The sequence below is a fragment of the Marmota flaviventris genome, chromosome 9, assembly GCF_047511675.1.
Source record: "Marmota flaviventris isolate mMarFla1 chromosome 9, mMarFla1.hap1, whole genome shotgun sequence".
Taxonomy (NCBI): Eukaryota; Metazoa; Chordata; class Mammalia; order Rodentia; family Sciuridae; genus Marmota; species Marmota flaviventris.
In genome coordinates, this window is record NC_092506.1 from 10,132,821 (window position 1) to 10,160,149 (window position 27,329).

The 27,329-nt window shown below is 44.9% G+C and overlaps 1 protein-coding gene, 1 long non-coding RNA gene and 8 other non-coding genes across 12 annotated transcripts; 9 read left to right on the forward strand and 1 right to left on the reverse strand.

Moving 5' to 3' along the window:
* Positions 1-4,200: 4,200 nt before the first annotated feature.
* On the reverse strand, positions 4,201-20,216 carry Slc3a2 (solute carrier family 3 member 2). The gene is made up of 10 exons (XM_027944376.2): positions 19,925-20,216; positions 10,597-11,028; positions 9,975-10,148; positions 9,190-9,284; positions 7,470-7,538; positions 7,309-7,364; positions 6,998-7,178; positions 6,732-6,875; positions 4,845-4,925; positions 4,201-4,731 (listed from the first exon to the last, which is right to left on the reverse strand). The coding sequence occupies exons 1-10, from the start codon at positions 20,034-20,036 to the stop codon at positions 4,369-4,371; spliced, it is 1,707 nt and encodes a 568-aa protein (XP_027800177.2). The 5' UTR covers positions 20,037-20,216; the 3' UTR covers positions 4,201-4,368.
* A 236-nt stretch (positions 20,217-20,452) lies between these two features.
* Positions 20,453-24,013, forward strand: LOC114099869 (uncharacterized). 3 transcript variants are annotated; one of them, XR_011708509.1, is made up of 10 exons: positions 20,453-20,997; positions 21,204-21,283; positions 21,465-21,559; positions 21,923-21,957; positions 22,579-22,625; positions 22,810-22,843; positions 23,049-23,085; positions 23,410-23,452; positions 23,699-23,735; positions 23,897-24,013. It is a non-coding gene; the product is annotated as an uncharacterized lncRNA (long non-coding RNA). The 3 variants fall into 3 exon arrangements; XR_011708508.1 differs by having other exon boundaries at positions 21,204-21,279; XR_011708510.1 differs by having other exon boundaries at positions 21,204-21,279; positions 23,900-24,013.
* On the forward strand, positions 21,056-21,131 carry LOC114100156 (small nucleolar RNA SNORD26). Its single transcript, XR_003583994.2, has one exon. It is a non-coding gene; the product is annotated as a small nucleolar RNA SNORD26 (small nucleolar RNA).
* Positions 21,324-21,394, forward strand: LOC114100155 (small nucleolar RNA SNORD27). Its single transcript, XR_003583993.1, has one exon. It is a non-coding gene; the product is annotated as a small nucleolar RNA SNORD27 (small nucleolar RNA).
* Positions 21,777-21,851, forward strand: LOC114100154 (small nucleolar RNA SNORD28). The gene has a single exon (XR_003583992.1). It is a non-coding gene; the product is annotated as a small nucleolar RNA SNORD28 (small nucleolar RNA).
* On the forward strand, positions 22,349-22,474 carry LOC114100161 (small nucleolar RNA SNORD22). The gene has a single exon (XR_003583999.1). It is a non-coding gene; the product is annotated as a small nucleolar RNA SNORD22 (small nucleolar RNA).
* On the forward strand, positions 22,670-22,734 carry LOC114100153 (small nucleolar RNA SNORD29). The gene has a single exon (XR_003583991.1). It is a non-coding gene; the product is annotated as a small nucleolar RNA SNORD29 (small nucleolar RNA).
* LOC114100158 (small nucleolar RNA SNORD30) lies at positions 22,913-22,980 on the forward strand. Its single transcript, XR_003583996.1, has one exon. It is a non-coding gene; the product is annotated as a small nucleolar RNA SNORD30 (small nucleolar RNA).
* On the forward strand, positions 23,194-23,262 carry LOC114100159 (small nucleolar RNA SNORD31). Its single transcript, XR_003583997.1, has one exon. It is a non-coding gene; the product is annotated as a small nucleolar RNA SNORD31 (small nucleolar RNA).
* LOC114100160 (small nucleolar RNA SNORD22) lies at positions 23,498-23,624 on the forward strand. The gene has a single exon (XR_003583998.1). It is a non-coding gene; the product is annotated as a small nucleolar RNA SNORD22 (small nucleolar RNA).
* Positions 24,014-27,329: the final 3,316 nt, after the last annotated feature.

Sequence of the window (27,329 nt, forward strand, 5' to 3'; positions counted from 1 at the left end):
TGCATGTGAGGCAAACACTCTACCAATTGAGCTATATCCCCAGCCCCTCTCATCCTCTTTTTAAAAATATTTTTTAGTTGTAGATGGACACGATACCTTTATTTTATTTTTTTCTTTTAACTGTTGATGGACCTTTATTTATTTATATGCAGTGCTGAGAATCGAACCCAGGGCCTCACACATACTAGGCAAGCACTCTACCACTGAGCCACAACTCCAGCCCCCACAATACCTTTATTTTAAACATTTATTTATTTATATGCGGTGCTGAGGATCAAACCCAGTGCTTCACACATGCTAGGCAAGCGCTCCACCACTGAACCACAACCCCAGCCTCTCATTTATTTATTTTTATGTGGTGCTAAGGATCAAATCCAGTGCCTCACATGTGCTAGGCAAGGGCTTTACCACTGAGCTATAGCTCCAGCCCCTCTTTCTCATTATATGAACTTGTAACATACATTCTGGTGGCCCATCCAAGACCTTCTGAATTACAACATCCAGGAGAAAAATATCAGAACTTTTCTTTCTAATCATTGCCCTTGGGCATAACTAAGCAAGTTTGTAAAATGAGGACCTGCTCTGAAACTCATTCGGGAAGGTGATTCCAAACAGACTCCAGGGTTCACTCCACTTATTCTGATTTAGTGCATCTTTGATGGAAGAAGTTTTTCTAGAAGATGCCATATATACATATTTACATATATATGCATATTACATGTGTGCGTGAGTGTAAATTAGAGACAACTTGAACATAGATATTAAACCCCTTTGTGCTTCAGCCTCTGGCTTCTCTCACCATTCCACCAAACTGTCCAAAACCAAGCTCTATGTCCTGTGTATGGCTCCTCATGTTCCCTGCTATCTCAACTGAGCAGCAGCACATAATGTTCCCTCCACCAAGTGGCCCTTTCCTGTACCCGTGTCACATGAATGCCTACTGGTGCCTCAACTACAGCTCAGTTGAAGCTCCAAGTTTTCCCTGATCTCTCTGGGTTAAACATTTCCTCTCCTCCTCAAGACCTAGTCATTGCTGTCCCAAAGACTTTACTGTAATTAGGGATGCATCTGCTGGCAACCTGAGCCAGTGGAGCCCGGTGCAGGGGTATTTTAGTCTCCTTTATGTCCTCAACGTGCAATGCATTGACTGGCACTAGAGGAATAACTTGTTCATGGAGATCTTAGCACCTCCCCAACCCAAGGGCAAAAATTTGGCCAGGGTCTCTGGGGGAGGACCAAGTCCACAGGCAATTGGGGCTTGACCAAGGGGCTAAAACCTACCTCCAAATGGCAGCTCCAGTGTTGTGTACAGGAGGTGCTCTTGGATCCCTTAGCCTCCTTTGTAAACAAGTTTCTCTTAGTCCATATAGATGTATCCTGATGGTCTTTGAATAAATTCTTTCAGTGCTTAAGAAAATCAGATAGTCCAACTGATTCTATCTAGAAGCCATGTATAAATCTTTCCCCCACTTAAAATTAGAAAAATCCATTTCTCCACTAGCCCCTAAGTGTGCTCTGGAGAAGACCATCAGAAACCACAGCTGATATACTTGTCACCAAATCTGAAAATGTATCACAATGACCAAAGAAAAGCACAAGTCCTGTGAAACCAATGATTTCATATAGGAGTGCCCTTAACCATTAAGGAGGCCTTCAATGCTTTGAATTTCAAGCATGTTGGGAGACTAGAAATCATGTTGACTTGTTAGGCTGGTTTGTTTGGCTGATTGGTTGGTTTTCAGTGCTGGGGATCAAACCCAGGCCTTACATGTGGTAGCCAAGTGCTCTGCCACTAAGTTACACCCCACGCTCAAGACAGGTCTTGTTCACCCTGTACCCAGAAAGCTGAGAAGAGTACTGGGGACAGAGCAGTACCTGCAAAACTGTTGAAGGGAGGGAGGGAGGGAGGGAGGGAGGGAGGAAGGAAGGAAGGAAGGAAGGCAGGCAGGCAGGCAGGCAGGCGGGCAGAGGAACAAAGTGCCTCTCTTCCTGTGGGAGCTGCCTGTGTGCCTCCCCCACACACCAGTAAGGCTAGGTCTACTCAGGAACCCCACTCCAGAGCACCTCGGTGACAGCATGTTCTCCTGCCCTCCTCACAGGCCTCTTGCAGGGCAAGGCAAACAAAGGTAAGCAAACAAGGACTGGGCCTTAATTTGGGTTTTCTAGTCTCTTGATCTTGTCCCTACAACAGGATATCGAGAGGCCCAGACCCACCCCACGTCCCAGTCCACAGAAGGGAAGCCCCTGCCGAGTGTCAGTGATATGTTCTTTCCCATAAGAAGGCAGAGGGCCAAGTTAACCTCAAGGACTGTGAGGCCTAAGGGTCACTGACTATAGAAGGATCCAACAGCAATCATGTGGGCTTACTTATGAAGGAAGTACGGGATACACCCTTCTTTACCACCTCCCAGCTCACCATCTGAGTGAATATTTGAGACTGCAGTAGCAAACTAGCCTCACTGGCTTCCCTGCTATCCCATAGTCAGTCAATGGGCCTGTGAAAACCAGCCAGACCACATAGCTCTACTCAAAACCCTTCACTCCCATTTCCCTGATGCTGTGTGCACTGAAGAACTGCTCATACCCAGAAGTATGGCCTTTGTCCTTACCCTGAGGTAATCTCTAAGTCCCTAGAAGGTCCTGATAAGAGTTTGTCTGGGGACTTTAGCAATGTGGTGAAAGCTTTAAAGCACACAAATCTCCTTAAGAAACAAAGACTAAGTATTAGCCCAAAGTCCTGGGAGGGGCTGGAGATTACAGATCAGCAGGCAGTATGTGATTAAGCTCCAAGGAAATACCGACAAAGGCTTCCTGCTTCCTTACTATACATTATGGCCAGGAGGTTTTGTCTCTGGGACTCCAGAGGACTGTGGTAAATCTCACATCTGGACCCTTCCCAGATTCTGCTGCACGCATCTCAGCCTCTGACTGGATGTGAATCCTTTTATTGTAAAATTGAGTCTGAGACATTCTAATGTGTTACACACCTGAAGGTCATCATGGGGACCCCCCAGCATGCAGCTGGTGTCTGAAGTGAGGGCAGTCTTATAGGAACTGTGCAGTTTGCCAAAATGCACCTTTTATGACCACCACACCATACCATGCCTTCACAATCTATCCACTTCTTTTTTTGGTACTGGGGATTGAACCCAGGGACACTTTCCCACTTAGCAATTTTTTTTTTTAAGAGAAAGAATTTTAATATTTATTTTTTAGTTTTTGGTGGACACAACATCTTTATTTTATGTGGTGCTGAGGATTGAACCCAGCGCCCTGCGCATGCCAGGCGAGTGTTACCGCTTGAGCCACATCCCCAGCCCCCACTAAGCAATTTTTGAGACAGTCTCAGTAAGTTGCTGAGGCCTTGAACTTGTGATACTCCTGCCTCAGCCTCCCAAGGCACTGCAGACCTTGTTTTTTACCCTTCTGCCTCATAAGCGTAAGTTATGTTCCTACTCCAGGGCACCAGAAAGCTCCTTCCCCAGATACTGCCAGATTAACCCCCTCCTTACAAGTCTTTTACTCCAAGGTCACCTCTTTGGTGAGGCCTCCTCTAGACCCCTCCACAAACTCCCTCTTCTCACAAACATCTCTCCTACTTTACTTCTTCTTCCTTGTACCATGACTATATCCACTATACATTTTATTCCTCTAATTTCTTCTCCATCTCCCCATGAGTTGGCCCCAGGGGCAGGAAGAGTTGGAGATTTACAGTGCTGGAGATCAAACCCAGGGCCTCATGCACACTAGGGATTTTTGTGCATTGTTCCCCATTGTAACCACAACTTTTAACAGTTCCTGGCATGTCCTATGTTCAATATATTCTTGTTAAATAAATCATCTCAGGTACCCTTTAAAAGTACCTTTAAGAAACCAGGTGGTCCCCACCCTCACTTTCTCCCCGAAAGGCCAAGTCTACAAAAACAGGAAAACTGAGAACACTTAGCTGGAAACTTTTGCTGAGGGAGATATGAACCAGCAATACCCAAGATCTCTAGACTGAGTGGGGCATGGATATAGTCCCAGCAGTGACACATCCGTGCTGTTGACCTTGGAAAGCCCCATCTCTGGGCCCTGCACCCAGATAAAATAATAAAAGCTGGGACAGACACATGGAATTCTAGCTGAGATCACTGTGGGGCAGACTCGAGAGGGAAAGACATTTCTGCTGTGACAGAGGAACAAAGGGAAGACAGGACCTCACCAGGCAGGGATGACTTTTATTTGAAGGCAGAAGACACTCTACTTGAGAGTTCATTTGTAATCTGCAAAAAAGTTAAAAAAAAAAAAAAAAAAGAAAAAGAAAAAACAGAACCCAAAGGGGCTGGTGAGCGAACAAGGAGGGTACTGGGTCCTAGATAGGTGGGGTCAGGCCACATAGGGGAAGCGTAACAGCAGCCCCTCATGAGGATCCAGGTTCAGGTTTTCCAGCTCCAGGGAGGCCCCTTCCTCACGGCCTGACTGAGTACTGAGTAGTAAATCAGCCTTGCCTGGCAGGCTGGGGATACTAGGCAGGTCGGAGGCCCCTAGCCTGGCTGTCAGGCCCATGTCTCCAAAGTTGAGCACCACCAGGAAACGCTCATTCTGGTCCCAGTGGCGGATGTAGGAGAAGAGGCCAGAACTGGAGGGGAGCGGATGGAAGTCCCCATGCAGCAGGGAGCGCTCTTTACCACGCTGGTCACTCAGGCGCCGGAACAGGGATAGGAGGGAGCCAGGGTCGTCATCCTGGCCCTGAGAATGATGAAAACACAGAAAGAGGGGATGAGGGGTCTCCCAAGAGCAGACTTCGACAAGCTACCTGCCCATCCTCTGCTGGTCAGACCCCACCCATCAAAACTTCTTACCTTCACTGTCATGTTGATGCTTACAGACCCTGAATGGGGTAGGCTGGATTCATTCCACAACATGACAGGGGCTTTCACGGGCTACAAAGCAAAGAGAACAGGGCTGTAAGAAGACCAACTCCCCTCTCACTCCTCTCCTTCCCACTCTCATCAATGCACAGCCCTACCCACCAAGGTGTGGTTAACTTCTACTGGACAGACGAGGCTAACTCCGACCTCAAGGTCCTCACACAAACACTGTCCCCTCAGCCTAATGGACTTCCAGACAGCCACAGACCAACTCCCTCACTTCCCTCAAGTCTGCTCAATTATCTCACCAGGTTTTCTGTGATCCCTTTATATAAAATATGCCTCATTCCTACACCCTAGGCCCATTACCCTGCTCTCTTTTTCACAGCACTTATCAGCAGCTGGTGTCTTTATTTTATTTGCTTATTACCCAATTTCACCACCTCCAGTATTTCCATGTGCTATTGTTATCCCCAGTGTATAGCATGCAAGAATTATTCAGTAAGATCTGTGGATTAAGTGAATGACGGTTCTACAAATATCAGTTCAGCACCAACTCTAACGAATGGCTAAAACTAGTGAATGCCTTGATGGCAGTATCCCAACACAACACTCACCACCATGTATACCTCTGCTTACTGATCTGGTTCCCTCACTCAACTGTAGACTGCTAGAGGACTCAGAACCTAGTCTGAGAACTCACCATCCAATGAATGAATGAATGATGGCTACACATTGAACACCTACCAAGTACCAGGCACTGCCATTAAAAAGAGCCCTTGGAGGGCTGGGATTGTGGCTCAGTGGTAGAGTACTTGCCTAGCACATGGGAGCCACTGGGTTCAATACCCAGCACCACATAAGATTAAATAAAAAATAAATGTATTGTGTCCACCTACAAGTTAGAAAATTATTAAAAAAAAAAAAAAGAGCCCTTGGAGCCTGGTGCAGTAGCACACGACTGTAATCCTAGTGGCTTGGAAGGCTGAGGCAGGAGAATTGCGAGTTCAAAGCCAGCCTCAGCAACAGTGAGGTACCCTTGGAGCCAGGTACAGTGGTACCTCCCAGCAATTTGGGAGGCTAAGAGTTTAAAGCCAGCCCCAACAAGTTAAAGTTAGCAAGCCCCTAGGCAACTTGGTGAGACACCTTCTCAAAATGAAAAGGTCTGGAATGTAGTTCAGTGCAAAGTACTCCCCAGGTTCAATCCCCAGTACCAAAGAAAAAAAGCCCTTGGGAGATGAGATATTGCTTAGAACACTTGCCTAGCAAGCACAAGATCCCAGGTTCAACTCCCCAGCAAAAATTAAAAATAAAACCATTCATCCATTCACTCATTAATAGACCCTTGGAGGAGCAAGGTGGTACACAGATATAGTCCCAGCTACTAAATAAGTTCATTTTTGGTGTTTTTTGTTTTGTTTTTGCAGTGCTGACAATCAAACCCAGGACCTTGAGAACGCTGGCCAAGTGCTCTACCACTAAGCTACACTCCCAATCCCTACTAAGGAAACTGAGGCAGGAGGACTACTAAGCCTATGAGCAACATAACAAGAGCCCATCTCATTAAAGAAAAGAAAAAACTCATTTAATTCCAGCCACTCTAGAAGGAATGCAGTATCACAGAAAAGATAACCAACATCCCTAAGGGTAAAATAATACCCAATGGGGGCTGGGGATATAGCTCAGTCAGTAGAGTGCTTGCCTTGAATACACAAGGCCCTGGGTTCAATCCCCAGCACCACCAAAATAATAATAATAATAATAATAATAATAATAATACCCAAGGATGGTATGTATCTGCCACTATCCACAAAAGCCACATGACATGATGAATGAACAAGACCTCTTCTACTGTGCCAGGCAGAGAGCAAGGGGTACCTGTCCAGGAAGGGCCGCTGCCTGCAGGCCAATCTCATCCCCATAGTTGAAAACAGGAGTCCCTGGCAGAGTGAAGAGCAGCAGGTGGTAGAGTCGGAGGAGCTGAGTCGGCACGAAGGAAGTCAAAAGCCCTGCCTGAGACAACTGCAGGGACAGGTACACCAGTGAGCCCCAGAGCCTGCTTCGACCTCCACCTCCCAACCAACCTTTCCTCCCTCCCAAAGGACCTGTTATGTATAGGTCATGCCCGCTAGTATAGTACTCACACTCCAGCTACACCAGCGGTTGTCAGTGGCATTCAAATATTGGGTGATGAGGAATTTTACATGCTCCCCACTGGAACTGGGTCTTGACAGGTATGAGTTGGTTAACAGCAGATCCTTAGCATTCTCAAGGAGGCTCAGGATCTGCTGCAGGTTGGAAGAGTCTGTCCCTGCAATCAAGAGCCTGCAAGGGATGGGGGAGGGGGGGGGGTCAAGGTTGGTACAGAACAGAGGAGTAAAGAGAGTTCTCTGAATTAGGAACCCCCTTCTTGAGGCCTCATACTCCACTGAGTCAGGAAGGGGTTGGCACCCACCTATCTTCACTGAAGTTCTTGGTGATGTTTTGCCACTCAGCCAATAAGGATACATTCTAGAAAGAAAACACAGAATCAACGAAAAAGGAACATAACCTGACCCTGGTTGGGACCCTCTGTTCTCACCCCAGCTTTGCTCCTGACATGGAAAGTGCACTCACTGTCAGATTTTCCACATTCTGAACTTGGAATCCATCCACATCAGCCTCCAGCCAAAACCTCAGAGCTGCCTACAGGGGACAAATGAACATAGGAAAAATTATACAGCAAAGCTCTGAAAATCCCAGCCCACACCAACTCTCATCCACAATGGACTTCTCTATAATACCTCAGGCAGTAGTTGGCCTTGCCTGGGTCTCTCTCCCAACTCTATTGCAAAGGGTCTTTCTTGGTCCTCTCTCTCTTATGTCCCATTCCCCAACCCCATACTGGGGATTGAACCCAAGGGTGCTTTACTGCTGAGCAACATCCCCAGCCCCTTTTATTTCTGAGATAGGATCTTACTAAGTTGCTTAGGGTTTCACTAACTTTCGCTGGCCTGAAAACTGCAATCCTCCTGAGTCACTGGAATTATAGGCACGCCACACCATGCCCAGAGGTCCCTTCTATCTCTAACATTCCATTGATTGTCTTACTTTTACAGCATTTTGCCTTTTTTTTTTTCTTTTTTAGGATTTTATGTCTCCATTCCTGCCTCTGGCAAATACACCGCTTTACCTTTAATAGCTATGAAAAAGACTGAAAATCTATCCATAAACATAGCTCCTTTTAATATTTAACATGTGAAATACTAGCATCCTCTATTTTGGGGATGAAGAAACAGGCTAAGAGAAAGAAGACATGTCAAAGATCATAATCAGGAAGCAGCAGAGACAGGACCTAAAATGCCTGTGAAGACCCCAAGGCAAATATACTTACTCCTCTCCCAGGTTCCTGGGGCCTGAAGGGGTGTGAGTACAAAAACTGGTCAGAGCAAGACCAAGAATGAAAGATCAGAATTCAAAACACAGCCCCAGGGCAGTTGAGACTATTTGAAAAGAGGCCAGCTCTGCAGAACAGGCCCCAGCCTGAAGCTCTGGTATTCATCTGGCACAGGGTAGAACTCCACCCCCACCTCTTTTCTTCCCTTTCTCTGTTTAATGTGCTCTCCACTCTGGTCTCCATTTTAATCTGATATTACCCCTGGTACCCTACCATCTGAAAACAATCGATTACCAGTAACTTTTTTTTTTTTTTATTCTGCCCATTCTGAGCCTGTGTCCCAGAACCCAAGCATTAGGAGCTGAGGTGATATTGAAAGCCCTACACCCAGCATGCTGGGTACTGAGTTTGATCCACTCACTACCTTGAGAAAAGATAAATTAGAAGACTTCTCAGGACTTCAAATCTTAGACACCTCTACTCCTCAGCCTCCTCATTTACAGCTTAGGGAGAATATGTATTTTGTATAGTTATACAGGGAATTAGAAAACATCTACAAAATACTTGCACAGTCCCAGACTCTTAGGAAGACCCCATGCTTACAATTTCAGACTGGGCTCCACTCCAAACACATCAAACAAGAACTGGAAACCAGTCAGGACAGGATTCCCACAGAGAAAAGAAAGGACTTCCTATTCCAAAAGGATGAAAAATCAAACTTCCAGAATGACATCTGAGAAATTCCCTTCCTGGCACTGTCCCATCCCCAAAGTCAAGGAAACAAGAAAAATCAGTGGTCAGAAAAGAAACAGGGGGAAAAAAAAAAAACCAACAGGTGTACTATTGGCCTAACCTTCTGCCTACAGGTCAGAACAAGGAGACATGTACAGGGCTTACTGTGAAAGGACTAACACGGCCACAGCCCCTGCCTCCCACCAACCATAGCTCCAACACACTCACTGTCATCTTGGTGGCTACAATGTCAACCTCAGTGGGGAGGAACCACGGGTTCTGGCCCCGGTAGTTGGGAGTTAGGTCCAGAATGACTCGAATGCCTGGAATAATGAAAAAAGAGACAGCTATGATAAAGTCTTTAGAGTAAGGGGACACAAGGAAGTGTTTCCTATATATTACTTGGTACAAAGGTTGGATCTGAACCCTGCCAATGCTCTAAAGCAAATTTGTACTTAGCAAAGTAGACTGATCTGTGGAGCCCCAGACTTTCCACCCAAAAAGAGAATTTTTTTTTTTTTTTGATAGTAGGCATTGCACCCAGAGACACTTTACCACTGGACTACATCTCAAGTCCTTTTTATTTTTTTATCTTGAGACAGACTCTCACTAAGTTGTTAAGGCTGGCCTCAACCTTGCAATCCTCGTCTCATCCTCCTGAGTCATAAACATATTTCTATAATAAATTTTAAGAGAGTATTTGCTACCCCCCCAAAAGGATCCACAGTTTTATAAGTTTAAAAACTACTGATGAGCAGGTTATGGAGGTTCTGATTTAGTAAAATTTTGCCTTTTGCAAATAAGAGCACTAAAGCCCAGAAGTTAAATGACCTGCTGACGATTGCCCAGCCATGTAGAAAGATCTTGGGCCACTTGATAAATCCATTTTAGGCTGAACACTGATAGACCTCCCCTGTGCCTGGCCTAGAAAAACTCAGGAGAGCCAAACAAAAACCCTATCCTGCTTTCCTTGTGTCCAGAAGGTAAGCCCTTGGGAAACCCAGGGCACCCACTCTTTTTCTTGGCCAACTGAAGGAAACTGTCAAAATCTTCCTTGGAGCCGAGTGTGGGGTCGATCTGTTGCAAGTCGGTCCCAGCGACATCATCCTCCTGATTCTTGTGAATTGGGCCCAGCACAAGGCCCTTTACCTTCAGAGAGCTCAGGTAATCAAGATGCTGCTTCAGACCTGAAATGGGAGTGGGGAGAAGGGAAGCTGGGTTAAGGAGTGAGCCCCTGTCCTCCCGGTTCTCTCCTCCCAGGCCTAAGGCTGTATGGGGCTGGGGCGTAGGAGGGAGTAGATCACGGGGCACTGAGGAGCTGACGTAAGGAACCTTGCACATTGCTTCAGAAACCGGTTGCGACTGGCTCAGCCACCTCGTGGTGTGTGAAAGGGCGCGGAATGCTGAGTCAGCCGCCCTTGAGTCGAGTAGAGGCGGGTTGTTTTCTTCAAAGAAAAGAGGGAGCAGTCCTAGATGGGGGGCAGGGAGGGGGGGTGCCAGGGGCGGACGGGGTGGAGAACTGTCTTGAGTCCGTCTAGGGAAGGACAGGAGGAAGGGAGTCCAATGCAGGGGACCATTTGAAACCAGAGGTGCGACCGGATGGGGACTGGGAGGGTGTTTTGCACCGGAACTCACCTGTAAGGTTGCCCGCGTTGCTGCCCTGGAAGGCCTTAAGGTCACCGATGCGGTAGAGAGCGCCTTTGTGCCACCATCTCTGGACAGGCAGCTCACGACAGCGCGGCGCCTGCACGATGATGATCACGGCGCCCGCCAGCATGCCGAGCCAGCCGAGCCAGAAGAGCAGTAGCAGCGCCCAGCGGGTGCGAACCCAGCCAGGGCTGCCCGCCACTTTCAACAGCTCCTCCTTGGAAAGGCCCGTGAACTTGGCTGCGGCCTCTGCCTCTGCGTCGTCTTCGGCCACCTTGATCTTCACCAGACCATTCTTCTCCCCACCGCCTGCCACGGCCACAGCTGCCCCCGACGCCGCGTTCATGGGTTGCTTCTCGGGTTCTAGCTCATTCAGCTCCACCTCCTTCAAGTCTACCTCGGTATCGTGGCTCATGGTGCCTGCGGAACGGGGACACAAGGCAGCCTGCGGTCAGGTTCACCCAGACAGGGCCCTGTGTGGCTCAGCGTAGCTTCCTCTCGGGCCTCTGGAAAGCTGAGGGCGCGGCGTCTGGGAAGTGGCATGGCAGCCCCGCCCCGGCCCGCCCCTTAAAGTGCAACCCCAGAGACTGCTCTTTCTGGGACGTCCCGAGTGAGCTGTGCAAGGCAATCCTGCTAGAACATGCCTCTGACTGCTACAAGGTCCAGTACCGCAGCTTGAACCTGTCTACCCCTAAAATTCCTTTAAACCAGACCCTCGGAAAACACGGCAGGGATCCACCTTTTTTTTTTTTTAATATTTATTTTTTAGTTTTCGGCGGACACAACATCTTTGTTTGTATGTGGTGCTGAGGATCGAACCGGGCCGCACGCACGCCAGGCAAGCGCGCTACTGCTTGAGCCACATCCCCAGCCACAGGGATCCACCTTTATGAGAATGGCCTGCCCGAGGTCCCCATTTGCCTGCTCCGGTGGGCTGGTAGTTTCCCTGGATGGTACCATCTGTTTACCCCTACAGGCCAATTTTGCATGTCCACTTGCACTCAGAGCCTGCCAGACTCAACTTCTGCTTTTGTCCCACCCAGCCTTTCCTCTCAAGCTTCCAGACCTAGCTCTAGACCGTCAGGGTTTATTCTCCTGAAGACTCATCTTGACTTTATTTCAATTAATTCTTCATAGAGCAACTATTCACTGAGCACCTACTAGTCCTCTGCTTCATTAACTTTACTGACTTACCTAACCCATTTTTCTCCATGACTTGAGATGAATCTGAGTTGGGGATGCAACTCAGTGATAGAAGGCTTGCCTAGTATGCATAAGGCCCTGGGTTCAATCCTCAGCACCAAAGGGGGTAAAAATCTATTTGAGAAAGAAAGTTGAAATGAACAGCCCTCTTCTTACCCTAACCCACCCCAGTTATTGGGCAGCCAGGAACCAAACATCCAGAAGAGACCGATGAGCTATACAAAATGTTACAGAGCTGGGTCTCAGGCATTGAGGCATCCACCCCTTTCCCAGAACAGGCTCTTCTCCACCTTGCAGGGTCTCCCAGACTCCCCCAGTATGTCTGGTTTTCCCTGTTCCCTAACATTTCACTACCCTAGGCCTGAGAGGCAGCAGATTCTTCAGGATGGAACCTAGGGCCTTGCACACACACTAGGCAAGTGCTCTACCACTGAGCTACATCCCCAGCCCTTGTCTAAATTTTTATTTTAAAGCTGGGCATGTTGGCACACAACTGTAATCCCAGCAATCCAGGAAGCTGAGACAGGAGAACACCATATTCATGGCCAGCCTCAGCAATTCAGTGAGGCCCTAAGCAACTTGGTGAGACTCTGTCTCAAAATGTGGTAAAGTGCCCCTAACTTCAATCTCTAATACAAAACAAAAACACAACAAAAAATAAATAAATTTTATTTTACTTTGACACAAGATCTCACTAAATTCCCCAGGCTAGCCTTGAACTTGCAATCTTCCTGTAGCTGGGATTACAGGCCTGCACCACCACACCCAGTTTCTGCAAGGGTCTTTTTTTTTTTTTTTTTTTGTAGTGGGGATTGAACCCAGGGTGCTTTGCCACTGAGCCATCCCTATCCCTTTTTATTTTTTAGAGACAAGGTCTCACTAAGTTGCTTAGGGCCTTCCTAAATTGCTGAGGCTGGCCTTGAATTTACAACCCTCCTGCCTCAGCCTCCCAAGTCGAGTGGAGTTACTAGAATTTCAGGCATACGCCACTGGGCCCAGCTCTTCAGGAGCTTTTGAAGACCTGAATTCCCTCCACAGAGATCCTTGGATAGAGAAAGGTTCAGTGGGGCAGAGACAAGATTCAAAGCAGGGACAACTACACATCAACACCAGGAGGTGCCAACACTCTCAGGAACTACTTGTTCTTGTCCTGAACCAGCTGGGTTAGTTTGAGAGAAGAGCTGAAACAAATAGGTTCTTTCTTCCTTTCTCACCTAGACTGGAAGCCAGGATTTGAAATAAAGCAGAAGCCAAGATTTGAAGTAGAGCAGAGAAAAAGAGGTGTGGAAAGGCTTGTCCTTAGCCATTGCCCCTCTGTATCCCAAAGGATATTTTCCTATCCCCACCAAGAAAAGCTGAAATCAGCAACTAGGGGAAGGCAGGCAAATGGGTTAGAGTTGGGATTCATAGCAGTGCTCAAAGATGATAAAAGGCCCAAGGTACCCTGGGCATGCTAGATAAGAAGTACCATCCAATAGTTCCAAGCAAGAAAGCTCAAGGTTGAGAGGACTGTGAGGTCAGAAGCTCTTGTTGAGATGGTTCACCATAATACCCCCTAGATACAGTACCTTACAGCCCCCAATGGCTCCAGATGGCTGAAGCCAATTCCTTCTCCATGCCTTAAAGAAGCCAACAATTTACCCCAGTCTTCTCACCCACCACACCTTCCACAGGCACTCCCCCACAGCCACATCAGCCAGTCTCGCAACACACCAGACTTTTTCAGGCCTCTGCATCTTGTACATGCCAATCTCTCTGCTGTTTGGTCCTTCCTGTTCTGCAGCTCGAAAGCTCCTATATATTCAAGGCCTGGCTCAACTGACAGCTTTTCTCAACTCTACAGACAAAATTCCTTTCCCACCATGGTGCATCTACCTCTGCTACACTTCATGCCCCATTTGTTTATTATATTTCCTTTCTGAATGTCTGTTTGCCCTGGAAGGCAAATGGCAAGGGCCTTGTGGTATTTGTCAAAGAACTAGTCTGCTCAGAAATAGCATATAGTAGACTCTTCCTAATTGTTTGGTAAATGAGTGGATGAACTGTATTAATTAAACTCACATATTTCCCTTCTTAAACAACTGAACTAAAGTAGCATGTGAAGGTAAAGGATAGAAATAAAAAGCAATTTAAACAACACTGTATTGTTCTAAGATGAAACTTGTTTATGTTATGAGACTTGTTAACTGTTCAACCAAAATAAAACCAGGAGAGGGAGGTCAGAAAAACAAGAGGAAGAGTTCGAAGCCCAGCACAGTAGCACATGCCTCCAGTGACTCTGGAGTCTTGAGTTTGAGGACAGCCTCAGCAACTGAGCAAAACCCTGCTCAAAATAAAAACACAAAGGACTAGGGATGTAGCTCAATGGAAAACACCCCTGGGTTCCATTCCAATACCACAAATAATGATAACAACAACAACAATATTAATAGAACTTAATATTTACTTAATATTTACAAAATATATAATTTATCAATAAGAATTTAGCCTTCCAGCCAGGGACCAGCTTACCTGCCTATAATCCTAGCAACACTGGAAGCTGAGGCAAGTTCAGGGCCAGCCTCCCCAATTTAGCAAGACCCTGACTCAAAATAAAACATAAAAAGGGCTGGAGATACATCTCATTGGTAGAGTGATGCTGCATCCAAAAAAGAACTAACATGAATTTACTAATAGGAGGATATAAAACTTGCTTGGTGGGATCAGATAAAGGGGAATGAAGGGAAGGGAGGTGGGATAGGAATAAGAAAGATAGTAGAATGAACTTTCCTATTTCATACATGTAAAAACTGTGATAGAACAGAATGGAATCTTCAGAGTTTAAGAGCTGGCAGGCTATGGCTTTGCACGCGACACACTACTGTGTGTCTGCTTACTGTCATTTAACCATAGAGGCTTACTGTGGCTAACAGGTACCTGTAAAAGATAATCACAGTAGCAGAAGCAGGAAACAAAGCAACAGGGACAGAACAATCCCCCTTTAGGCTCAGCACAGTAAGTCCCTAAGCTGTATGCTCTAAGAGTCCCTAGGTTGTTGACAAGCTTGTACCCATATAAGAAATGTAGAATGCCCCCTCCCATAGAATTGCACCAACTCCCTTGCCTTTATGTACCCAAAACTTGCTTATGTATAAAAGTAAAATCCTTGCTATGCTCAGAGATCAGACTTTGGAAATTATCCCTCGGGCCCTGGCACTACTAATAAAGTGTTGTTCCACATCTCAGGTGTCCTGATCCTCATTTCCCACTATAACACCACCAGTGAAATGCCACATCATGTACAACCATGAGAATGGGATCCTAATTAGAATAAGTTATATTCCATGTACATATAATATGTCAAAATATGCTCTACTATCATATATATCTAAAAAGAATAAGAAAAATTTTTAAAATAAAAATTAAATAAAAACTTGCTTGCTAAAGATTTACAAGATAATTAGAAAGCAAAATATCCGAATCAATAATGACTAGAAGCCAGGGTTGGTGATGCACACCTGTAATACCAGTGACTTGGGAGGCTGAGGCAGGAGCATTGTAAGTTTGAGGCCAGCCTCGGTAACTTAGTGAGATTGTGTCTCAAAATAAAAATAAAAAGGGTTAGGGATGTGGCTCAGTGGTAAAGTGCCCCTTGGTTCAATCCCCAATACCAAAAAAAAAAAAAGGAGAGAAGAAAGGAAATAATAATTAGGAAGTAAAAGAGAGGTATAGACATAGAAAACTAGATAATCCCTAGGCAAGATAAACCTGCTATTTAACACCAGGATACTTTTTTTGGGGGTACTGAGGATGGACCCAGGGACGCTCTACCATGAGCTACATCCCCAGTTCCCCCCCCCCCCATTTTTTTGAGATGGGTCTCACTAAGTTGCTAAGGCTGGCCTCAAACTTGCAATCCTCCTGTCTTGGCCTCCCAAGTTGCCATGAGTACAGGTGTGCGCCACCACACCCAGCCAGGATATTTTTCTTAAAGAAGTCAAAAGTAGAGACTAAATTTTATTAAAAACTGCTATACTAGTTGTATAAAATAAATCTGAGGGCTGGGGATGTGGCTCAAGCAGTAGCGCGCTCGCCTGGCATGCGTGGGGCGCTGGGTTAGATCCTCAACACCACATAAAAATAAAATAAAGATATTGTGTCCACCTAAAATTAAAAAATAAATATTTAAAATAAAATAAACCTGAATAAGACACTTCATTAATACACAGTTTTCTCACTGTAAAATGAGGACGGGCATAATAATATCAGCAGGGTCTATCATGAAAAAGCACTTAATAAATATCAATGTTTTAATATTCAAATTCCTCATTGTGGCTTAGATATGAGATGTCCCCTAAAAGCTCATGTGTGAGGGGGCTGGGGTTGTGGCTCAGTGGTAGAATGCTTGCCTAACAGGTGTGAGGCACTGAGTTCAATCCTCAACACCACATAAAAAAATCAATAAACAAAATAAAGGTATTGTATCCATCTACAATTTTTAAAAAAGCTCATGTATGAGACAATGCAAAATGTTCAGAGACGAAATGATTAGATTATGAGAGCTATAACCTGATCAGTGGATTAATCCACTGTTATGGAGAAACTGGGTGGTAACTGTAGGCAGGCAGGATGTGGCTGGAAGAGAAAAATCACTGGGGCATGCCTTTAGGGTTCATATTTTGTCCTTGGTAAGCAGAGCCTTCTCTCTGCTTCTTAGTTACCACATCCTGAATGCTTTCCTTCACCACACCCTTCCAACGTGATGATCTGCCTCACCTTGAGCCCAGAGCTATGGAGTCAGCCAAACTCCTGAAACCTTGAGCCAAAATAAACTTTGTCACTTTTTAAGTTGTTCTTGTCAAGTCTTTTACTCAAAGAGGAGAAAAACTCACTAAAACTCTCCAATTTTTTTACCTCACTATTTTTTTCAAATGAGAAAAAACACAAGAATGGGATCCTAAATAGAATAAGTATTTCTCAAATGAGGAAAAAACAAGTACATTTATATATACACATGGCCTCTATATTCTGCTCATACAACATCCTCTTTATTTAAAGAAAAAAAAGTTCAAATTCAACTATCCCATGGAAAATGAAACTTGCATTATTTCCACCAAACTTCAATGTCTCCTTGACAAATATAAGTAAAATTTCCTATCTTATTTAAAAACTTTTAAGCATGAAAAACAATAACAACAAAAAATTCCTAAGCACAAGTAGTAATTTCACCTACAAATCAATAAGCAGTTCTCTGGTCCCTCTGCCTGGAACACTTTACCCATTCAGCTCTCTCCTCCATCTCCTTTAGAGTTCTGCACAAATGTCACCCCACCAGAAAGACCATGAGTGAAATAATTCCGCCCATTCCTCAATGCTCCCTCTCATCTTCCCTGCCAGGACCAGATTAGTACCACTGCACTGATTTCCCCTGGACATTTTATTTATTTCTCTTTGTTTATCCATTGTAAGCTCCAAGTGAGCACAAGACAGTTTGCTTTGTTCCCTGTATTCCTATGCCTAGTAAGTGTTCAACAAATTAATATTGGTACAATAATGGTTGAATGAAAGGCACCTGTGATCTCAAAGTGCTAAGAACATTGTTTTGGGGGGCTCTGTTTCTTTCGTTCTTATCCCCTTCAATCCTTCTATAGCTTCCAAAAGAGCATCCACTTTTTGGAAATGCCCCCTTTCCAATGGATTCCATGTCTTATACAGAGGGTGCACACTCATAATGATGAGCCATCTGTGAGCCAAAGGCACATTTTCATTAGCTCACAGGATGTGCTTAAAATTTTAAAGTTAGGGTTGGGGCCATAGCTCAGTTGGTAGAGTGCTTGACTAGCATGTGCAAGGCCCTGGGTTTAAACCCCAGAACTACAAATAAAAAATTAAAAAATCAAGTCAGATTTCAACTTAGATGTCAACTTTTTTTTTTCTTTTTTTAAGATGTCAACATTTTCAAATGAATAAATTAATACAGAACTCTGGATTCTCTTCTCTTGAAAACTCTAACCATACAATCACACGGGAAAAATATTCCAACAAGGCAACAATCAGCTGGAGCTGAATCAAAGCTACCCAGTTTCTATCACTTATTTGCAAAACTTGCCTGATTTCTGTAGGTACACAAGTTGGAGACCCCTGACTTAAATCCCCTACCCTATATTTCCACTGCCAATTCACTTATTGGTGTAGAATCCAGTTACCTCTTGCTTAAACTACTGTGACAATCAAATTAATGTCTTTCTCTCCCTCTTATTTCCTAATTTTTCCTCAACCCCTGCTCAACTTTTACTAGCTTCTTTCTCACTACCTACAATCCCAGTGATTTAGATATTCTTTTTTTCTCTTTTTGGTACTGAGGTTCAAACCCAGGGGTGCTCTACCAATGAGCCCCCTTTTTATTTTTTATTCTGAAACATGGTCTAAGTAAGTTGCTTAGGGCCTCGCTAAATTGCTGAGGCTGACCTCAAACTGGCCTCCTTCCTCAGTCTCCAGTTGCTGGGATTACAAGCATGAGCCATCATGCCTGGCTCCCCTGCCGGCCTTTCCTTGGAAATCTTTCCCAGTTTTATATTCTATCATTCCCCTTTAACCTAACTTTCATGAATTTTATTGATACACTTCTTTGCTGGCACCAAATCTGTGCTCAAATTGTTTTAACTAGGAATTCCCTCCCTCCAGTCTGTTTATCTATCCTTCCAGGATAGAGAAGGATAGATAATACTCTATAAAGCATTTCCCCAATTTTCATTCCTACATTCAACCTCCCCAGTACTATCTGCCTACTCTGGACCTTCATTTTTCAGCTTATCTTTTCTGTTTTTTATACATTTTGTTACAACTTTTCAATGTGAATTTAGGGTCTTTATATGCACATCTTAAAGCCCTCCCAACCAGACCAAAATCTCTTAAAGCAGAGTGTCTTTTTCTCTTCCCCCATATGTTGTATCATGCACAAAATAAGAACTTATTAGTTATTGAATAAATTGATTCACACCAGTCTATAACTTAACTCAAATTGGAATTCTTTCAGGGGCTGGGATTGTGGCTCGGCAGTAGAACGCTCGCCTAGCATGGGCGGGACCCGGGTTCGATCCTCAGCACCACATAAAAATAAAGGCATTGTGTTGTGTCCATCTACACCTAAAAAACAATTTTTTTTTTTAAAGTGCTTTTTAGGTTAGGCAGGGTGACAAAAAAGATTAAGAAACAGCGCCCAAGGATTATTCCATTGTTTCCTGTGTCACTGCCTGCTCCCCAACTTTCTTCAGATGTCAGAAGCAGACTCTGAAATCATACTGACTGTATTTTTAACATGGTTTTGGTATTACTTAGCAAAGTAACACTAGAGTTACTTAACCTCTCTAGGCCTCAGGCTCCTCATCTATAACATTACCTTCACAGCTTCCTCCCAAGGTAGCAGTATTAAGTGAAGTCATGCAGAAGAGTACCTAGTAAGCTTAACGCACGCTCGTACATGGGTGTCTATGAATGCCGGTTGATCTCAGTAACAATACCCTTTAGTTGATTGCAACCCAGAAAATCAGGAGGAAATTGTAAGCAGTTCCTCGGGCCCTTTATACCTAAGGTCATTCATCTATAAAACAGGAATTATAGAGGATTAAATTAATCAACTCATACTGCATGCTTAAAATCGTGCTCCAGGGTCGGGTGCAAAGGCGCACTCCTGTGATCCCGCTGAGGCGGGGGGATCCAGAGTTCGAAGCCAGCCCCAGCAATTTAGTGAGGCCCTAAGCAACTCCGCAAGACCCTGTCTCTAACTAAAATACAAAACAGGGCTGGGGATGTGACTCAGTGGTTGAGTGACCCTGAATTCAATCCCCGGTGCCTCAAAAGAATCGTGTTTCAGGCTAGGTTGTGTACCTCGATGGTAGATCCCTTTGCCTAACATGCATAATACCCTGAGTTCGATCCCGGGCACCGATGAGAAAGGAACCCCGGATGTCAGTCTTATTATTACAGGCCAGGCTCCTAGCAAAATAGGATCAGACAGAAGGATGGCCAGTCAGGACAAATCAGACACTGTCTTCAGAATTAAGTGGAGTACTTACACCCTGACTTACTTTCCCCATATGGGACTTCCACTAGAGGTCAGCACGGGGCCCAGTACCTGAGTCGCCCCCCGCGTTGTAACCCTGGACATCAGCCCCTGAATGGGCGCTGGGAGGCTGGCGCGGAATGGAGAGGTCGCCGGTCGAGGGCTCATGAGGTTCAGAATCCATGGAGGCGGGTCTGCACACAGGTGTAACGTGTGGGGATGTTAAGAGGGAAATCAGGGCAGGGTGCAGGGGTAGGCCTAGCGGTGACCGGAACAATTAGCCCAGGATCCGCCCCAAGCAGGGATCTTCAGAATTGCGGCCACATCCGCAGTAAAGCCAGAGCCGCCAAGCCGCAAACCGCTCGGCGCGCCTGCGCACTCCCATGGGGCGCATGCGCTTCTTTTTCGCGCCTCAAGTTCTGTGACCGAGAGTTCGACACCCGCCCTTCCCTAGAATTCTCAACCCACAATTCCTCAAGGTTGTGGTGGCGTCCCATATGCGCGTGCGCTCGCTTTGTGCCCGCCCCCAATCCCGTGGGCCTTTGCGTGAAAGTATTTAAGCGTCTCGCGTTGTTGTAATCGGTCTCATTTTTCCTTCCACGCTCCGGTGAGTACTTGGGTTGGTGGGTTTCTGGGTTCTGTCTTACATTATTTTGCGGCACGGGAAATGGGGCTCAGCGGTATTTTACCAATTGAGCCACTCTTTTTGACTTTTGAGTCTTGTTAAGCTGCCTAACCTGATCTCGACCTATCGATCCTATTGTCGTTACCTCCGGAGTCGCTGCCATTATATCCGTTAGGTCGCGCGCTCCAGATCTCTGTTGTCTTACCTATCGGCGGGCTGGGAGGAAAGATCTCCTCCCGGACCTATTCAGTTACTTTTATTGGGGCTTTGTGAAGGACAAAATGGCGGTAGCAGGCCGAGCCAGGCGCCCTCCCAGTGATGAGGACATTTTCACAGACCTGTGCTGAATTCCGTGAGGATAAGTAACTCTGAGGAGACCGGCGCTGCACAGCTTGTGTCCCCTGCGGCCGTTGCTTGGTAGAAAGCATTTTTAAAATATCCTATACTAATCTAATGTTTTGTCTGCAGGGTTAAGGCGCACATTCGCCACACAACAATCGAAGACAGCCCTCTGGTTGGAGTAAGTGGTTTTGGCCATCTAGTTCTTGTTCTTTGGGCTGGAAGAACTATTGGATGTGCTACAGGGATGATTTATGATTTGAACTCTCTCTTTCTGATGGGTTTAGTGGAGAAAATGTAAAAGTTCTGAGTAGCGCTACCCAGGAGTTTGTTTTGTTTTCCTTGGGTTTTAAGTTGAGGTGTTAGTGAAGGGTGTTCTATTTTCAGATGTGCTTCGGCTCAAAGATGTGTGGTGTTTGGAGAATGCACGGAGATCATTCCTGCAATTACAGCGATCCTCCATGTAGGTATATATGGCTTATGGAAAGGGAGTGTTTATGGATAACCACTCTATGATGAACATAAAATGACAAGCATATGACTGAGTTATAAGTGATGTCATCTTAATCCTGAGGAGTGGGCCAGGGGTTTAGAGTAGTTTTGAAGGTAATTCTTACAGGTACAAATAAATTTTTTTTTTTAAATCAGAGATCGAACCCAGGGGCACTTGACCAGTCCCATTTTTGTCTCCACATCTCGTGACCTATCCTGAGGAATTTGATTATCTCCAAGAGTGAATGCAGGTAATTCTTCAAATGGGATCTCTGATTATTTTATCGCAATTGTTCTCCACAAAAAGGAGGGCAGATGGTCAATGGAGCTGTGTTGTGTTGCCTTTTTGCTCCATCCACCTTATCCATCTTGTTCCTCTTGGAGCAATTTTCTGGGGGAGGGAAGACAGCAACCAATAGTCAATTGGTTCTTGTAATGATGTGTTCTTCTCTCATCCATATATCAACTGTCAGATGATTTGAATCAGTATGCTGATGATCTGTGAGGTACAATGGTAAATAGCATGTTAGAGTTCTGATGGCAGTTGTTGATAATGAAGAAAAATGTCGTTCCATCCTAATACTTTGAAATAACCACATGTTCCTCTTTCCCAGGGTTTCCTGATAACGACAAATTTTTCCATTTTATGGTAAGTTGCTTCTAATAGCTATTGTAAATTATGTAAATAAGAGAGCATATTATTGGGCTGGGGATGTGGCTCAAGCGGTAGCACACTCACCTGGCATGCGTGCGGCCCGGTTCAATCCTCAGCACCACATACAAAGAAAGATGTTGTGTCTGCCAAAAACTTGATGCATGCAATTAAAACTGAACTCCCGATTAGGAAAGAATGTCCCCACTTGAAATAAGGAATATTCGTGGAGTCATCCTACCCTCACTTATAGCTAAAAAGAATCCATTGACAAATTAACTTGGGGGGGGGATGGGGGGAGGAAGAGGAGGAGAGGGAGAGGGATAAAAAGAGCATATTATCATTTGTAGGGTGGCTTTACCATCATGGTATTGGTTAAAGACTACAGTGCCAGTAAGAACAAACATCTTGTCTTAACTCCCTGCTCTAGCCCCAGAACGAGTAATGGTGAACCCACTGGTGTAGCTGGGAGAGAGGAAGGAAACTTGGTTCCATGAGGAACTACATGAGGTCCAGCAAATGGCAATAAATAGCCTTTGCTTTGCTTTGCTTGTCATTAATAGTAGCTGGATATTTTGAGTACTTTGCTAATTTAGTGTTTTTTTCTGATTCATTCAGAAGCAACTCATTTCCATATACTGCTGAAAATACTCCAGCATTAGCAGGTTAGTAGGATTTTTTTTCCTAATTTATGGCTTATGCCATCAAGTTTCTATGATGACCCAAACTAGCTCACTATGATTGACAATGAAAATATATGAACACCTGAGAAACTGAAGGATATAGAATGGGGCAATATCCTGATATGCCACATATACATAGTATTTTACCTGTTTTTAAATTTTTCAGGTGCTGTTACCAATGTCTACTTACTGGTTCAAAGGTGAGTAATTTCAGTATGTGTTAAGTATATATAGCATATTGGGTAGGAAAAAGTGCCTTTTAGGCAAATATACATGATGACTTATGGAATCTCGTTCGGCTGATGTTTTGCTGTTGAGACTCGGAAATCTGATTTCCTAGAAATAATAGGTGGGGATAACTGAGGCAGGACATAAGCATTACTCATTTGATCTTGTTTGTTTCAGGTCTAGCATCTTGTCTGGATTCCAAGAATGATTTGAGGTACATACCTTTGCAATATTTATGCCTATCATGTAGCATCGACTTTATGGTGTGTGGTGGTACTTTGGTCTGAGTAGCCATATTTGGATCACCAGTGGTGAATTCCTGCTCACCAGTGATGAGTTGAATACCGCCCCAGTCTGATCATTGTGACAGAAAGGTACACTCTGAGTTGTGAGCTCATCTTAACAGTGATAAACTATAGCAATAAGAAGATGGATAGGCTTTATAGCCAATAACTTTCTAGGACTAGGTTTCTATGAAGTGTGCTTTTCCTTTAAGCAATAAAGAGATGACTTAATTCCTAATCTCTTTCCATTACAGAGAAAGCAAGTCATATCTGCCTAACTTCAACCTGAAGTTAAAGGTGAGTGGACTAAGGTGAAGGTAAAAGTACAGTAAGCTAAAAATTTCCCAATGAAGAAGCATTTCACACGTCTTACTTCCTGTCCTAGTCCCAGAGCCTGTAAAGGTGAACCCACTGGGGCTGGCTGGGGGAGAAGAGGAAAGCTTGTTCCAGAAGGAACTGTCTGAGGGATGATCAGAATTTCTGTAAATGGAAAATGGAAGAAGAATCAGTTTGAAATAAGTTGTCTTTTTTTTTTTCTTCCAGCCCCCAAGTCTGAGGAAAGACAAGATGAAGATAAATGGTAGGCTCATTTTCAATTTAGTTTGTAATAGAATAAATCCAGAGTACCTAGAATCAGCCCTTTAATGTTTGGTTTAAAACCTTGCCCCTTGTAAATTCAAAGGGTGTGTGCATTATGTACACTTTTGTTTTCCCATCCAATAAAGATTCATCTTTCCTCAGCAGGCATCCATCCAAGTCTTGGAGGACATCAGATTTCCAGATCTTTCCTTGTGCATCCTAGCTGTTCAAGTTAACACACAATCATTTTGATCTTCCTAATAAAGCTCTTTTTCTTAATCTGTGTGATTCATTGGTTTGGATGAGTCTCACTGGCAGTATGGGCCCATGTAATGTGGATTTTCTGCCTTGGTGAAGTGTTTGAGAAGCTTCATTTCTGTTCTTAACTACTACACTCTTTTCCAATCTCTGAATTTTAATTGGCCCTAAGATTCAATCCTGAGACATTTGAGTACTGAACTGCAGTCAGTTTTTTAATCAGGTACAATGCCTTTATTATTTGTTTTACATGGTACTGAGCTGAGAGCCTTCTGTGCTACATAAATGGTCTACCAACAGCTTTGGCCCCAGGCCATACATTCTGAGAAGGGATCCCCCTAAGTTTCCAGAGCTGGCTTTAAATGTTGTGGTCCTGCCCAGCCTTTCAAATTCTGGGACTATAAATGTGCACAACATGCTCTTGATAAAAAAAATTTTTTTTACGTGTCCAGGAGTGGTAGTGCATGGCTATAATCCCAGTGGTTTAATATTAGAGTGCTGCAGGATGGCAAGGTTGAGGCTAGCCTTGCCAACGTGCCCCATCTCAAAAACAAAGGCTGGCAATGTGGTTCAGTGGTAAAGCGCCCCTTTCCAGGACCAATGCAACACATTTAAGAGGAAGGGGTGTCTCATGGGTGCCAAGAGGTGATGAGCTACAGCAGTGATGATATTTGGTTCCCAGGACTGGTGGGGTTTGAGGGTGCATAGGATTGAACCTAGGATACTTTATCTCTGAGCTATAACCCCAACCATTTCAAGGCAGTTTACCATTCAGTTGCTTTAGGTAGGGCCTTACTAAATTGTTGTGACTGGCCTTGAACTTGCCACCTTCGTGAATCTCTGGGATGACTTTAAAGGCAACTTCGTTCCAGGAATGGTGGCATTCCTATAATCCCAATATCAGGAGAAGATTCACAAACTCAAGGCCTGCCTGAGCAAAATATTTAAAAAAGGTGGGACTACAGCTGAGTAAAGAGTTCAGTGGTGCGCACCTGTAATCCCAGTGACTCAGACTGGAACCAGGAGGAAAAATTTGAGGCCAGCCTCAAATTTAGCAAGATCCTGTCTCAAACAGTAAGGAAATGTTCAGTGTTGACTGGATCCACAGGTCAATTTACAAAGAGGTTAGGTGGTACCGTTAGTGGACAGTGCAAATGGTGGGAGTTAAAAAGAATAATTCTAAAAATGGGCCCATTATGCAGACCCCTATATGCTTTCTTTTCCAAGAAGCGATTTACTTCCAGCCCTTCCCAATTTAAGTGAACAGACTGTCATATTCTTCAACAAACTATCTGTTATCTGCAGGGGTAAAATGAGAAGAGGAACCCAGTTACACTGAAGTGGGAGATTTTTGTGACCCGGAGGTTGAGGCAGGAGGATCACAAGTTCAAAGCCAGCTTCAGCAACTTAGCAAGACAGAACCCTGTCTAAAAATAGAAAGGACTGGGAATGTGGTTTGGTGGTAAATTGCCCTTGGGTTCAATCACCAGTATAAAAAAAAAAAAATTAGAACCTATCAGCATGGGCCAAGTTGACCTACAGTTATCAAGGCAGTGGGGAATTGAAAGTCTGATACCATCCTACTGTCAGTCAAAACTCAAAGAGGTGGACCTGGGCAGGATTTGGAAACTTCTCTGGGATCCCCAATAAAGCGAGTACAGGAAAGATGTCACTCTATGAGAGGACCCATTCTCCCTTAAGAGGATCCTCTTTCCCTTTTCCTATCCCTTAAATAAATTCATTCATATTATTCTGAGCCACATGTCTGAAGTCTTTCTGATCTGATCACAAGAATTGGGGTTTGAAGGAGGTCTTCACGCTGTCTCAGTTTCTTGGAAGGCTCCAGCTCTGTAACAGCACCAAGGCTGAAATGACTTGCAAACAGGTGTGGAGCTTTTGCTTCAAACCAGCCAGTCTGCATTATTTCATCTCACTCTCCCACCAAAGTCTGCAAACACCTTCCAGAAGCATCCTTGGATAAAGGAAGAAACAACAAAGGGAAGATAAGCACTTGACTGCTGTCACAGTGAGAAAGGGAAGGGAGGAAGGCATGAGTTGCCAAAGCCTAGGCGTGTTAGCTGTAGGAGTTGGTCCAACCTGGCAAGTGTAGCAAGGAAGTGAGGGAACCAAAGCCAGAAGACTGGTGCAGGGCCCCCCAGGGGCCTTGTGACCAGTTCAGTAGGTAATGAAGCCTTCTGCAAACATTTTTTAACCACTTGATAAGTGAGGAATTAAAAATTAGGCCCAAATTAGCTAGGCTCACACCTGTAATCCCAGCGCCTCAGAGGCTGAGACAGGAGGATCATGAGTTCAAAGTCAGCCTCAATAACAGCGAGGCACTAAGCAACTCAGTGAGACCTCAGTGAGCCCCTCTCTCTAAATAAAATACAAAATAGGGATGTGGCTCAATGATCAAGTGCCCTTGAGTCCAATTCTCAGTAACCTAAATAAATAAAAGTTGGGTGTAGTGGCCTGTGCCTGTAGCCCCAGCTACTCGAGAGGCTGAGGCAGGAGAATCTCTTGAGCCCAGGAATTTGATACCAGCCTGGGCAAGAGAGTGAGTCCCTGTTGTTAGTTGTGAAGCAGGCTGAACAAATGTTTAGCTGCAGGGTGGGCTCACCTCACCAGTCTGGTTCCTTATGGCTTATTTGCCTCAAGGATGAGCACTCAACCCCACTCAAGGTCTAACACTCAATCCCCACCGTTCTGGTGCCATGGGAAACCCACATCTGGCCCCTGCCCGGTCTCCCTGAGGGCAGAAGATGACACCCTTAGGAACTACTATATGATCCAATCAATGTAGGCCAACAAGTCAGCTTGCAGACCTAAAGACCACATTAAATTTTGGCTATAAAAACTCTCTCTGGGCTGGGGATGTGGCTCAAGCGATAGCGTGCTTGCCTGGCGTGGGTGCGGCCCGGGTTTGATCCTCAGCACCACATACAAACAAAGATGTTGTGTCCGCCGAAAACTAAAAAATAAATATTAAAATTCTCTCTCTCTCTCTCTCTCTCTCTCTCTCTCTCTCTCTCCCCCCCTCACTTTGCCCCCCCTTTCTTCTCTCTTTCTCTGCCCTCTCTCTCTTGCTTTGCTCTCTCCTTCCCTCTCTCTCTTTCCCTGCTCTCTTTCTCTCTTTCTCTTCCTTCCCTGTTAATCAGACACTGCCACAATAAAGATCTCTTGGTCGCTCCGAGTGTCATGGTCACTTTCCTTTCACCTGTCTCAAAAATAAAAACAGCTGGGTGAAGTGGTGCACGCCTATAATACCAGCAGTTTGGGAGACTGAGGTAAGAGGATTGCAAAGTTCAAGGCAAAAATAAATAAATAAAAACAGGGG